General features: G+C 32.8%; 1 protein-coding gene and 1 long non-coding RNA gene across 2 annotated transcripts; both read left to right on the top strand.

Annotated features, from left to right (window-relative positions):
- Positions 1-7,360: 7,360 nt before the first annotated feature.
- LOC143258178 (uncharacterized) lies at positions 7,361-10,231 on the top strand. The gene is made up of 3 exons (XR_013032175.1): positions 7,361-7,516; positions 9,116-9,388; positions 9,788-10,231. It is a non-coding gene; the product is annotated as an uncharacterized LOC143258178 (long non-coding RNA).
- A 2,708-nt stretch (positions 10,232-12,939) lies between these two features.
- Positions 12,940-13,664, top strand: LOC143258177 (apicoplast pyruvate carrier 1-like). The gene is made up of 2 exons (XM_076517182.1): positions 12,940-13,129; positions 13,533-13,664. Exons 1-2 carry the CDS (start codon positions 12,959-12,961, stop codon positions 13,662-13,664), a joined length of 303 nt encoding a protein of 100 aa, XP_076373297.1. The 5' UTR covers positions 12,940-12,958.
- Positions 13,665-15,740: the final 2,076 nt, after the last annotated feature.

The following is a 15,740-nucleotide window of genomic DNA, read 5'->3' as shown; positions in this document are numbered from 1 at the left end:
GTCGGTTCTTGTAATTTTTAGGTTAAGAAATGATATTTGATTGCTTTCTTCCTGTTCACATGTGTTAATGCTGTGTTAATTGCTTGTGTTTCAACTTGTGTCATAAAAATATTGGCTAGAACTGGTGATACTGGGTTGCCCATGCTTAGGCCATTTGTTTGTATATAGTTTTGGTTGTTGAACATGAAGTTTGTCTTTATCGTGGTGAATTCTATTAGGGTTGCTAACTGGTTACTGTGAATTTCTATGGTTGGGTTAGGGTCTCGGATATAGAGTTCTAAGGCTATCTTGCAGGCTTCAGTGGTTGGAACTTCTGTAAAGAGGGATATAACATCGAAACTGGCCATTAAGGCTTTATGATTAAGTTGATTTAGATTAGACTTGAAATTAAAAGAGTCTTTGATGAATGAGCTGGCTGATGTTACATATTTGGAGAATGCCCATGCTGTGTATTTACCAAGATTGTAATTAAACGATTCATATGTGGACATTATTGGTCGTAATGGACAATCTGGTTTATGAGGTTTGGGGATGCCGTATATTTGTGGTGTGCGTGAGTCGGTTTTACGTAGGTAGGAATAAAGTGTTTGTGAAATTGTGTTGGCTTTTTTCATTTGTAGTAGTAATTTGTTCAGTTGCGTCTCGTGTGTCTTTGTTGGATTTGTGTGTATTGGTTTAAATTTGTTCGTGTCTGATAGGATGTTATTCATTTTTTGGATGTATTCATTCGTGTTCATTATGACTATAGCGTTACCTTTATCTGCTTTTAGAATTTTTATGTTTTTGTCTTGTTTTAGTTTTTAATGGAATTAATGTCTCTTTTTGTAAGATTGTTTTTTAGTTTTCTGTTTTGTGAAATTATGTTGATGGTTTTGTGAGAAAATTCTTTAAAAAAATCGTTTAAGATGTTGTTTTTAGGTGTTTCTGGAAAATATAAATTTGTAATTTTACCTGGGAAGTTTGTCTGTTGGATGTCAATAAAATTATCTAAGTTGTCTTCTTTCTGTTGGTTGTTTTCGGTTGTTTCCTTGTTGTTGTTCTCTGTAGAAAGTATCACAAGTCTCCTGGCTAGGTCTTCTAAACATGTTTTGATTTCTATGGTTGGAATGTAACTAGGTGCTATTGCGAAGTTGAGTCCTTTGTTAAGTAGATGTATCTCGTCTGTGTTTAATTGTCGGTCGGATCTGTTAATTATGAGGTTAGTCAACGGTTTGTCGTTTTGGTGTCTTTTTTGTTGTTTGCATCTTAGTGTTTCTAGTTTGTTGTTGTGGCAGATATGTTCTAGCCAATATTTTTATGACACAAGTTGAAACACAAGCAATTAACACAGCATTACATCCACCACTATACTGGTACAGATATGTAGATGACACGGTTGCGGGATTCAAATCTACAGAACACATACTTAATTTTTTCAATCACATTAACTCTGTACATCCCAACATTAACTTCACATGTGAACAGGAAGAAAGCAATCAAATATGATTTCTTAACCTCAAAATTACAACAACCGACACACAATTCAAAACAGAAATCACCGAAAAATCACCCATACTGGACTATACATTCCTTGGGACTCAGCATATGAAACAAAACAAAAACTCAACACAGCCATAAAACTATGCTCACCAGATAAAATTAACGATGAATTAGACAAAATAAAACAATACTTCATCAACATCAATAAGTTTCCCCCACAAACCGTAGAAAACATTATACGCGCACACCTAGACAGAAAGCAAAATCAACCAACTAAAGTAAATATATCTCACGAATCAAAAAATAACGAAACCATATACTGCTGTATACCATATATTCCTGACATCAGCAAACAAATAACCAACATTTGGCAAAAATTAGTAACAAAATATGACATTCCAGTTAATACCAAATTTATTCAAAAACCAGGCACAAAACTGAGGTCTATACTATGTAAAAACTACACTGACAAACACCACACCAACATTATTTACAAAATACAATGTGATAACTGCCTCGACTTCTATATTGAAGAAACAAGTAGAAAAATGGAAACCAGATTCAAAGAACATAAAAAGTCACCTTCACACGTTTTCGAACACTGCAAGTCAAATAAACACAACATAACCATAGAAAACACTCAAATACTAAATAAAGAAACAAACATAAACAAACGCAAAATTAAAGAAGCCTTACTTATACAACAACTTAAACCCAAAATAAACCAATATAAAGGAACCCCATTATACCTATATTAATATAATAAAATAAATAAAATTATATATTCAAACATCTAACACCGCCCTCTACATTCCGACACTCGGTTACCCAACCCCTTTCAAACATGTGGTCAGCTTCCGGTCAGTTACCTCTTTCTTTGTGAACCTGACGATGACCGAAGAAGGTCGAAACGTTGTTCGCTCTTCTATGTAAAATATTTTCTCAACCCAAACGAGCCGTTTTTGCATATAAAAAATAATAGTTTTTCACTTCTAACGTCAAAACCAGTCACGTTATTATAGCGGTTAAAATTGGGTGAGTTCTACACTTAACTGTCAATCAAGTTTGTGAGTAGGAAATATATGTAACGAATCTTGAATTCCATAAAAGACAAATATTACAAAGTTTTGGTAAGGGAAACCAGTCCATACAGCAACATGAGCATCTAATGATGGCTGATGTTAAAATGGTCCTCTCATTTATTTATTACTTGCTAGAAAAACATAAACATCATTTAACATTCGCTGATAATCATTTCTTTATACACTGGATTGGAGAACAACGGCATGTTCTCAATTACTTATTGCTAGACTAATGCATTTTGAATGATATATTCACCTCCAACGTAAATATAACGAAACAGATGCAGTCTTTACCAATTTAATGACGAAGTGTTAGAAGATCATGTTTATGACAGAGAAATTAGTATCAACGTTTCGATCTTGTTAGGTCATCTTCTGGTTAACAAAGAGAGTTTACAACTGGCCATTGCCGGGCACGTGTCATATTTCTTTGTTTCTTTTAAAATTCGAGCAAAGATACACGAAAGCTATCTGTGCTAGCCGTCCGTGATTTATAGTGGAAGACTAGAGGGAAGCAGCTAGTCAACACGACCAACCACCAACTCTTGGGCTAGTCTTTTAGCATGTTTCTTGTGACAGGGGTTCGAGCCCGCAACCCTCGGATTACGAGTCGAGTGCCTTAACCACCAGACTTTGCCGGGCCCACGCACATGTCTAACGAACGAAAGTGTAATTGGGTATGAGACTCTATGAGGCGTTGCAGTAAGATGTAAGGTTATTAATTCCTATAAGAATAAAAGTGTGTTCCTTTATATTGCTTTAATTTTAGTATGAGTTGTTGCATAAGTAGGGCCTTTTCGATTTTACGTTTGTTTATATTTATTTTCCTAATTAGTATCTTGGCGGTTTCTGTGGTTATGTTGTGTTTATTTGTTTTACAGTGTTCCCAAACGTGTGAACGTGTTGTTGTGTTCTTTGAATATGATTTTCATTTTTCTGCTTCTTTCACCAATATAGAAGTAGTGGGAGTTGCTTGCATTATATCTTATAAATAATTTTGGTGTTGTGTTTGTCTTTGTAGTTTTACGTAATACGGACTTGTGTTTTGTACCTGGTTTTTGAATAAATTTGGTGTTTATGGAAATTTTGTGTTTTGTTATAACTTTTTCCAAATGTCGGTTTTTTCGCTAATATCGGGAATATGGGGTATGCAGCAGTCAAAGGTTTGGTAGTTTCTTGTTTCTTTGAATTTATTATTGTTTGTTTGCTCTTGATCTAGGTGTGTGCGTATCATTTTTTCAACGGTTTTTGGAGGAAATTTGTTGATGTCGATAAAGCGTTGTTTTATTTTCATTGTTGATTTCATTGTTAGTTTTATCGGTTGAGCATAGTTTTGTGGCTGTGTTTATTTGGTTTCTTAATATGTTGAGTTTTTGTTTTGTTTAATATTCTCAGTCTCAATGAATATATTGTCCAGTGTGGATGATTTTGCTGTGGATTTTTGTTTTGAATTGTGTATCGGTTCTTTTAATATTCAAGTTAAGAAATGCTATTTGTTTAGTTTTCCTGTTTTCAGGTGAACTTGATGTTGGTGTGTTTGAAATAAACTTTGTTGAAAAACTAACTGTGTGTTCTTTATTTGTAAATCCAGCAATTGTATCATCAGCATATCTGTACCAGTAAAGTGGTGGGGGTGAGCCTAAGCTGATATCTTGGAATTCAATCTATGTTATAGAAATGATGGCTAGAACTGGTAACATGGGATCGTCCGTATTTAGGCCTTTTATTTGTAAGTAGTTTTGATCATTGACCATAAAGTTAGTTTCGGCGGTAGTGAATTGTATAAGTGTTGCTATTTGGTAACTGGAAATGTGTATCAATCAGTTGGAACCTTGGACACAAAATTTTAAAGCCGTCTTGCACAATTCGGTATTTGAGATTTCTGTGAATAGAAAAATTACATCAAAACTGGCCATTAAGGCCTCTAAACGTTTACTTTTCTCAGCGTCAATACGAGCTTGCTATTACAACTTCTAGGCTTTAATACCGATACAGGCTTGTTCAGGTTCGATTTTTTTGTTTTAGTTGAATTTCTAACTTTTGTTTATCACCCATCTTTGAATAGCAAGTGGAGATACTGTTGTATTATCCTAATGCTTCCTCAGGTAACAAGTCATCATCGACTAGTATTTCAATCATACATTTTAGCTCATTTTTACCCATCGATTTCTTAACTTCCAATTATGAAACTTTGACAGATTCAAGTAGTTCACTTTTATTATATTTTTCTAGTTGTTTGAGGGAGGGTCATTCAAAAAGATCTTGATAATGAGACATAATCAAATCATGTTGGCAATGATAAATATAAATTGAATTAAGATTTGTATTTTAATTAAGATCAAATGTTGTTTCTGACATTTAAATTAGTATATTTAGTAAATACATTACACAAAATATGACACAACTTCAGGTGTATTGTATTGTAATGTATTGACGCCAACATATTTCATTATCGTAGACTTAAGAAACACTATATTATAATTGGATTACCTGAGAACACTCTAGATCTGGAGTATCTTTCTTTGATTGATACTTATCTACGGAAAAGTCTATCAAGCTTAAGGATACTAATCTATATGGTTTTTGGTTTGGTGCGACTTCTGAAAAAGATTCAAGTAACAATTCTACATTATGTCTTTTGATTGATTGCTTCTTTAAAACGGATACAAACATACATAATCAACAACAATAGATATAACCTACAACAGAAATTGGAAAGATACTTCTATTTCATATGATTGTTGTTTAAACACTATAGAGAATTCAATAGACTAATGGGAGGAGCTCCAAATACATCGAGACATTTAATACTTCTAAAGATAGCCTGCTGGGTGGTTTGAAATACCATGAACAACTGTCTCGTTTGCAAGAAGCATTAAAGCACTTGAACTAATTTAAGGACATTGAACAGAGATGGAAGCCAAAGAATGGCAAAAGATTGTCCCTCCTGCCAGTGAGTTGCTGCACTATGTTTCTACTCTGGCACATGATACTGTGGCAGAATTGGAAAATATTATTCATCATAATGAACAATTATATGTGTATGAGATTATTAAAAAGGTGATTGAGGTCCAATTGAAAGTGTTCAGCAAGGCTAAATATGCTTTAGAAGCCCAAGCAAATATTGATCCATGTTTATTTTTGAATTTTGTGCAAACCTACTCAAGGGCTATCTGCGCTAGCCGTCCCTAATTTAGCAGTATAAGAGTAGAGGGAAGGCAGCTAGTCATTACCACCACTGCCAACTCTTGGGCTATTCTTTTACCAACGAATAGTGGGATTGACCGTCACATTATAACGCCCCCACGGCTGAAAGGGCGAGCATTGGTGTTGGTGGTTGTCAATTTAAAATGAAATCATGTGTGCATTGCAGGCACACTTTAACAACTGTATTTTTTTCAAAAGTACAAAAGACCTGTACACGGTATTTTCTGGAAGTAGATCTAGCATTGGGAAGAATTCATTATCAGTGACCAGTGATACTTAATGACAGTTGGTAGCAAAATAAGAAAAGCCAAATCGCAAAATTAAATGTGTAAAGAAGACACCCATAAAACGAATAGTTACTAAAAACATTTGTTCAACTTACTCCACTTATTAAGAAAGCAAAAGATAGTACCTGATATTGTTACTTTCAAAGCAAAAGCATATTTGGATATGAAGTGTGAGAGTAAATTTAAAGCAGCTAAATCCACTACAGTGAGAGGCATTAAAGCTTATGATCAGCTACATTACTTAAGTTGATACAACAGGTGGCTGTTGATGGGATATAGGACACTTATTTTCAGATGTCTATTTTAACTTATCTATCGAATAAAGTTGTCTACTCTTACAAGTGTGGAAAATAATACAGTACGTGTTTTCCTTGGAACTCGCAAGACACCCTCTCAGTGGTCCAGCGATATGCTAGAAAGCAGGTTTGGATACTCGTAGAAGGCAGTTCAACGTGCAGCTTTGTGCTCAACTCTAAACAAATCAAGTTCACAGGACAAAAACATAAAATGTACATTCCAATTGCATATACATGTATTACACAGTTGTAGTGACCAGATATGTTTTCTATGTTTTACTGCGGACGAACTAATTTTACTAAAAAAAAAATAATTAGTTTTAAACTTGATTTTTTCTCTTTTTTTTTGCATTTTGGATTGCCCATATTGTTTTCAGCTATTTCTTTCGTAATTTATCAACCAGCAGAGGTTTAAAAGACATTGTGTACTTTTTACCGACTTAATGTTATTATTTAAAAAATTCAAGATGTATGGTTAATGGTGAATTATATTTGATAGTGCAATCTGAACTGTAGTTTTTCATCAACAAGGTATAATATTTAAACCAAAATCAGCCTATACGAAAAAAACAACACCGCCATAAAAAAATAAATTTATTGTACAAACAGTGATTAAAATTAATTTCAGAATGATGGATGTAACATTTACAAAAAACGACTTTCCTAAATCAAATTTATACGTTACTACCACCTTTCCTTTAGTGTGTTGTTTAAATAATGTTTCAAATCTATGTTGTTAAAAAAATTATTACGTTTCTATTTCTCGTACACCGTATTCAGAACTTTAGTAAAATATTATTTTTTTACTTTTGTTTTTTTTTTTCAATTTGTTAATGTCCTAATATTGTAGAATAATACAACACAGCTAACACAATTATTAATGGTTAAGTCCATATGTTTCGAAACACTACCTTTACATTTATATACCTGTACACCGAAACATATTAGATATTGAGCATGCGCAAAATTAGAGCAACTGTTAGTTAAACTTAAACATAATGTGTAAAAAGATGTTTTCCTCGAAGTGAACTAACTGTGATTTTGGGTTACGTATTCTACATCGTGTAATAATTAAAACTTATTTATGCAAATTATTTCTAATTTTACGCTAATATCCTTTTTTTATGATTTGCATAAGCAAAAGAAAAAAATAAAACCGGACTCTGTAAGTAAACACTTTTGTCATAATTGTAGCTGTGGTGGGAAGTAATTTACGAAAAATAACATTTCAGAACTTAAAAATTTTACCTTTAGAACTCCTTTCATGATAATTCCTAGTTTACCGGTTATACAAAGATAATAAATATTTACTGAATACAATGTTTTAATCTATAACTATTTAAGAGTTTGTTTTGTTAGTTATCACTTATTGGTGACCACTGTTTATCAGTTGAATAATCTTTCCTTATATGATTGTCATGTTGTTCTTTAGGCTATTGTTATTGTTTGGAATTAAGCACAAAGCTACACAATGGGCTATCTATGCTCTACCTACCACGGGCACCGAATCCCGGATTTTAGCGTTGTAAGTCCGCAGACACACCACTCAGCTACTGTGGGGCTGTTCTTTAAGCATCTTGTTATTTTTGCCAGGATGTATAAAGTTCCAGATTTTAAATTACTCTTAGATCCACACGTTTCATTTCCTCATATTTTGTAGTTTATTCAAAATCAAACGTATTATACTACGAAAAATAATATAATTTTTGACCTAATCTATGGTATAACTGTATATTTTATTACAGAAACAACAACATTTTTTTTCATCTTTTCTATATAAAATTAAAATTCTTTTAAGCAAACTGTGCGGTCGAAACCATGTTAAATGTTATAGCTACAGCTCTTCGTATTAATATTTCATCGTTTCTATACCCTATATATATTTTCTTTTCATGCTAAAATTTTGATTTCCTAAATATATGCACATACTAAACTGACCAGCCATTTCATATATTGTCTTGCTTCCTACCAAACAATATTATGTTACGAATATGCGATCTTCAATCTAGGTTATAGATTTAACAAACTTAAGTTAAACATGGAAAGCATTACACAGCTTATCTCGAGATAACTACCCTCAGATACTGTCGAGACTATTGTGTAATGACATTGTTTATTCTGGATGAGGTGAGGTTCTAACGGGACTACTATATGAAATATTACGCTTCCATGAGGTACATTACTGAATTTATTATTTGAAATAATGTATTATGATAGAACAGTCTTTAACAACAATAACATAACAAAACGTTCTTACAAAGTGAAATAAATTTTTTGTAGAACGTATCAAGGAATACATTTATAATGTAAAAATCGTAAATGTCTCATGTTGTTTTGCAAAAACAGTTTTCACTTGAAATTGACTGAAGTTGGAAACAGTGTTTGCCATTTGTTTGTTCAGGTTTAAGCACAAAACCACATAAAAGGCTTTCTGTAATACGCTCACCACCGGTATTGAACAACGGTTTTTAGCGATGTGAGTACGTAAGCATGCCGCTGTGCCAGTGGGTGGGAGCGAGTATTTTTGAATATCATTTAAACCAATTTTACATTTCATGTTAATTCCTTTCAGTGTCATTCGTATAATTTTGTAATATCCAATAATTGTAAAATAATGGCAGCTCAGTAGACACTGAATAATACACTCACATTTTACAGGATTTTATGGTATGACTAGATAAATTTTACATTGTATAGACTATCATGTGTATTACTGTATTTCTATGTATTTTACAACTATAAAATCCTAGCTTTATTCGTATAGAAAAGGTAGCAGAATGGAAGTTCGACCCTATATAGCAGTCGGAGGATGTTTCCTGATTTATCTGGCAATTGGTACACTAGTAACATTTGGAAACCTCACTCCTTACTTAACTTCTTACTTGAAAAATAGAGTCAAGGAAGACACAACATATGAAGAAACTAGCTGGATTTTCTATGCATTTAGTACTACAAGCTTACTTCTTTATCTTGGAGGTAAACTAGGTTGTGTCATTGGACGTCGCAGGATCATGATTATTGGTTCTTGTATTTTTAGGTGAGATATAGATTTATGCTTTTGTTGATTTAATTATAATAAATAATAGAACCAATTCCGATATAACTAATAATCACAATAAACAATGATAATATAACGGTAAACAGCCAAAGTCACAATAATTTTTTATATTAACAGAGAGACATTAGTTGAGATTTAATTGAAAGAGAAGGGCATAATTTTACAGATGTTTTGAGAGCCATAGCATAATTAGGATCATAATTATTGGTTCTTGTATCTTTAGGTGAGATATAGATTTATGCTTTTGTTAATTTAATAATTATGACTATTATAATCAATTCCGATATAACTATTAATCTTATGGATTTAAATAATCACAATGAACAACGATAATATAACTGTAAATAACTAAAGTAACCGTATTGTTTATATTCACAGATAGACGTCATTTGAGATTTAATTGAAAGAGGAGGACATAATTTTACAGAAGTTCAATGTGCAATATTTATTGTATTCGCTATAATAGATGTGAACCATCTCTATATTGGTGGAACTATACGCAGTTTAGGTGATAAACTCCGTGAACACCTCCGACTTGTACACAGGAGCATCCTCGACCACCTAATCACAAAAAAAAATATTTGAGCTTCACGAATCATAACGTAACTAATGAAATAATTGTACTCATTTTTCACACGCCCCCACTACAAGTATGAATGAAAAAGCCTAGATGATATTTAAAATAAAATTTCTTCCACTGCATGGAATTAATAATTCGTGATTATTAACTTTCCTTTATATCCTTTTGTTATCCTTGTTATCTTGATGTCGTTTACATGTATTCCCTAGCTATTATTATTAAATTATTATTTGTTGAATTTATTTTTTTTTAGTTTTATGTGTTCGTATAATTTCTATTTCTTTAATTCTTAAGGCGTGCGCTTCGTAATCTGAGGGTCGCGGGTTCGCGCCCGAGTCGCGCCAAACATGCTCGCCCTCCCAGCCGTGGGGGCGTTATAATGTAACGGTCAATCCCACTATTCGTTGGTAAAAGAGTAGCCCAAGAGTTGGCGGTGGGTGGTGATGACTAGCTGCCTTCCTTCTAGTCTTACACTGCTAAATTAGGGATGGCTAGCGCAGATAGCCCTCGAGTAGCTTTGTGCGAAATTCTAAAAACCAAAAACAAACTTTAATTCTTGCTTACCATTATTAGCATCCCCTTCTGAGACAGCGGCAGGTCTTCGGATTTACAACGCTAAAATAAGGTGTTCGATTTCCGTCGGTGGACATAGCAGATAGCCCTGTGTAGCTTTCTATTAAAAACACACACACACATTTCGAAAATTGTTTATAGGACCACTTCAAGAATGTTTCTGGTAATTTTTTGTTAACGTGCTTCACGCAGTACGTATGTAATTTAGAACTCCATATATTTTAACGCTTCTACGATTCGTCTAAGCTTTTTTCTTGGTAAAACGGCTTAAAACTGCCTTATAAAAAGTTTTTGCACGAAGAGTTGCAAATAAATATAAAGTTTTTGTTATAAACGTTTATTTTATCAATTTTGAAAACGTCTTTATTATTATTTCACAGCAGAACTAAACTCCGCAGTATGTTCTGAGAGAATCAGTTCCTGTGCAGTAGAAAATAAAAATTTCATCATTGTTAACACGTACAATGATAACAAAATGTGAAGTACATTACGTATCATAATTTATCTCGGACGAGTCTCCAATTTTTTTATGGTTACGTACTGTAATTTGAAACAGCCTGAAACTGAGTTAAATATTAATTTTGATTTAGAAGTTAATTAAATGTTGATATGCATTAAATTCATATTTGCCAACAAGACTAATACACACAATTTTCTTTCTTAACATAAATATATTTAATGGACAAACAATAATACAATTTATAATAACGATCGTTATAAATAATAGTTTATATAAAATAGTGTTACAAATTTACAAACGATTCTGAGTCTTCTATCTGGCCTAGAAATGAATATTATACCGACTGTAAACTAAATTTCAGTTACTTAACGGCTGGTCATATATTTGTAGTTTCCCGATTCATGAGCTTTTATCACACTTACAGCTTCCGAAGTTTATAACATAGTAACTGCAGCAAACCGGTAACATTATCTATTCGTAAATTTTAAGGCGAAGTTGTCGAACGTTCCGTTAGCAACAATACTAGAAATCAATAGTATTTAACATATAATACATTATTGATTCTTACAAATTTAATATGTAGGTGAGAATTCCACAATAAACATTGATAAGTACTATTTACACCTATTTGTAAATATATACTTAACTAACACAAACTTCAATACTAAAATAAATATACATTCATAAATCCATCACAAGAAATTTTGAGTCTATTCGGAATAGTTAATCGCAACAGGTAAAACTATACGGGTAATACTTCCGTATCAAAGAACATTAGGCCTAATTATATTCGACGCAAAATGTAGGAATTCTTATTTTAAATCTTTTCATAAAGAGAACTTATCACCTCACTCACAAGAACCGGATAATTAGAGCAGGAGTAGTGTCAAAAGAACCATCCGAGACTGAATCTTTTCATTACAGGCCGAAGTATTGGGTAAGATACACGTACATGTATATGTTGGACTCTACTCTTGATATCGTCCTTGTCTAAAACTATACAATGACATAGCTCATCATCTACATAAATTATTTAAAAAATACAAATAAATTATGTTCAGTGCTGAATGGAAACAAGGATTAATAAACTGGAGAAAGAAAAAAAAACACTGCTTCTGTATGAACACACGCAACTCTTTGAGATCTAAAAATTACAGATTAAATACGGGTTAAACTGTAGTGATAACAGTATTACCACAAGTACATCATTAAAAATCAGAATGTGATTGTACACTATATCATGGTAATGAATGCCGCATAAAGTTATTGTATATATTTGAAAGAGCTAATAATTGTTTTACGAGACATAAGTCATATTATCTACACGGAAAAAAATCACATTTCTTTCAGACCATGCAGCATTGAATTGGTTTGCAAATTTTCGTATTTAAAAATGCTGGATAGAAAAATTACTCAATAACATTCAAAGAGTTTAGCTACCATTGCAATTCGACCTAGATATAACATTAGAAATTCAGGTGAATTATTTCGACGAACGTAGGTGAATCAAGAATGCAATCACTGTAAAAAGAGAGAACAAAATTATTTATTGTTACGCTGAACCGTGCTCGACTTAATTCTCTAAACATCAAAACCAATAATAGAACATGTAATAAGAGCTTCATATTCGAAAAAGAAAGGTTATGGTGCAATACAGAAATATAAAACGTGTTGGTATTTAGTCGAAAAAAATAAACATGTTATTGCTATAAGTGAAGAAGATACAACGATGCTGATGATGTTTTAGAATTAAGTATAAAAGAATGGTATAATATTGGTACAACAAAGGTCAAAGTGATATAATTGAACAGTACAGATGGTTATGTTGACTTTCCAGTTAATATTTTTTTCTGAAATATTAACGACAACTCTATGCCTAATTTTATGATAACGTGTGAGTAATGTATTGTAACTTTCGTGTTTTTGCGTCAAAAGCATGTGTCGTATTTATTCCAGTAATAATAATAAATTATCCATTAGCTTAGGCATAGCAGTAACGTACTGGAGTATACAACATAGCTGTGCAGCTATCATAATCACTTATGGATTGGTTGATACTCTGGGCTTTGTATGTTGCTTTGGTCATCCGGTAGTCACTGCTATAGAGGTGAGTACAATTGTTTTGAAAATATATCATTACCGAAATAAAATTACGAAAATAAAGTCCCTCATAAATGTTTCATTTGCAATCATGTACAAAAAATCGCTTAACTAGTTTATTTTAAGAATTAAAAACATCACATACATGGGACAAATATCTGAGAATCTAGATACATATATCACTAGAATGTAGGTACAATTTCATTTTCTTTTCCCTTATCTTTTGTATAATTTATGTATATCTATGACATACTAAATGTGTTTGCTGATATAAATTTTGACCTTTGTCGGTAATGACCTTATACAATATTGTTCATATAATATTATAACCGAGCTTATAAGATGTCATAACATTTAAATTTTGTGCTAAAAAATGTACTTCTTGAAACAACTATTGAATCATTTCACAGTGGTTTCCTACTAAGAAAGGCCTTGTGACAGGAATAGTGGCTTCTGGGTTTGCCTTAACTCCGCTCTTTATGAATAGTGTACAGACATTCTTTGTGAACCCAAGTAATCTCCAACCTGCTTGTGATGGGTAAGTTACACATTTCTGTAAACATTTGTGATAATTCTTGAAGTAAAATGGATACTATTAGTTTGACCTCTTTCGTACTTTATTTTATTACAAAAAATATGATTCTTTTTCTTTTCCTGCAATATATTTTCTTTGTACTAGTCGCAAATTTTGTAGTATTTTAGAAAAAGAGCCTAGATTTTATCATTATTTTTAATTCAAGAGATACTGTTCATTACACTATGAAACAAAATTTTTACTTTTTCTTGTTTCTGAGTAGAAAGTGTTATTTCCCAGTTGCTTATGCCTGAAGTGAATGGAAAAGACCTATTTTTCTTTTCAAACTTTGCTTTTCTGACCTGTGTAATGAAATTTTCAAATATACCCATTTTACAGAACATTCCAGGTAGGTTCAGTACTGAGTAGCTAATAGAGAAATTTCTCGAAATTACATGTATTTTCAAGCACTTTCTGGAATGTTGTAGAACTTACAATAATTTTGAATAACCTTTTAGAATTTTTTAGAACTTTCCATAGTAATATGTAAACAGGGGCTCACCACTTACAACATCAGTTTAGTTCTAGCTGCCTAAGTGAACAGATAGACCTATCTGATTTTATCAGAGGTGGCATCAAGAAGCTGCAAGCATTCTCCAGATGCATTCTGCTATGTATGGGACCAATTTATCAAGAGCAAAAAAGTACTCTGTGACAGCATCTGCTAAAATGTGTGAAGCCTACAAGGCATATTTCGGCATTCCTGTCAGGGATCAAGACAAACCCTGGACACCTCATTTTACCTGCTTCAAAAAATCTCTAGAAAGTAAGACGGACAACGTTTGCTTGCTTGAATAGCAAGATTTTATATTATACAAATTTTAGATTTTTAAAAATTTAAATACCTTTTAATTTTTTTAAATTTCCAATAGTATAGAAAAAATATCACATTTAAGATGTTTTGCATGAATCATTAGTTGTGGATGAAATAAATTTATTTTTTGTAATAATAATTTTATTCTGCTCTTTTGCAGGATGGTACAAAAAAGAAAAGAGAGCCGTGAAGATCGCTATTCCAAGAATTAGGTGTGAGCCCACTGACCACTCAGGCAATTGCTTCTTCTACAAGGTGGAATCTTTGAAACGTCGACCTGGCAAGAATGCATCTACTATCATGTATCCGAACTTTCCATCATCCATCGCCCCAGTGCTACACTGCCCTGAGCTCCATGTACCCACTTTACCAGAGAGAAAGCACAAAAGAACACCTCCTCAGAAGAGGAGGTAGACTTTGAAGATCCAAATTACAATTTCAGAGGTGCGGTGGTGGTAGAAACCCATACTGCCCCAACCAAAGAGACCTCAATGACTTGATCAGAGATCTTGGTCTAACAAAGTCGAATGCAGAGCTTTTGACATCTAGTCTCAAGGAGTGGGAGTTGTTAGATGAAAGTGTGAAAGTCGCAAATCAAAGAAAACGGCACCAACATTTTTCAAGCTTCTTCACTCGTCAAGATTGGCTCTGCTTCTGCAATGTATCCAGACTGGTGAGGCAATTGGAATTGCCTATAACCCGAACGAGTGGCTCCTCTTCATTGATAGCTAATTCAGTAACCTCTAAGCTTTTCTGTCCATAACGGGAATAAGTATTCGTCTCTTCTTCTGGTTCATTCGGTGCACCTCAAAGAGCAAGGCAATAACGAAAACACGATGGGAAACTATGTTTGGGGGCTGATACGTAAAAGTGATTTACATTACAGTCGCAAATCTTGAAAAACTACTCACTTCTAAACATTTTTGTATAACCCTAGTTTAAATACATATAAGTCTCGACTCATATGTTGTTTTATTCAGACCTTATGGAAATGAAAATGTGCAAATTTGCCCGTTTTTACATAGAAAATAGGTTAATTTCTAAAATTCATTATCCAGGTCACAGCAGCAAAGTTTGAAGGGAATAAAGGACATTTTCCATACTTTTAGAAAATAAACAATTAAGAAATAACACATAATATCCAGGAACAAAATTTGTGTCACATAGTGTTATTTGTTAAAAATTAGTGTTACTTACTTTCTGGGTACATGAAATGATGTATTTAAAATT

This window comes from Tachypleus tridentatus, chromosome 7 (genome assembly GCF_004210375.1).
Source record: "Tachypleus tridentatus isolate NWPU-2018 chromosome 7, ASM421037v1, whole genome shotgun sequence".
Classification (NCBI taxonomy): Eukaryota; Metazoa; Arthropoda; class Merostomata; order Xiphosura; family Limulidae; genus Tachypleus; species Tachypleus tridentatus.
The sequence above is the reverse complement of the archived record's forward strand: the minus strand, read 5'-3'. Positions and strand labels throughout refer to the sequence as shown.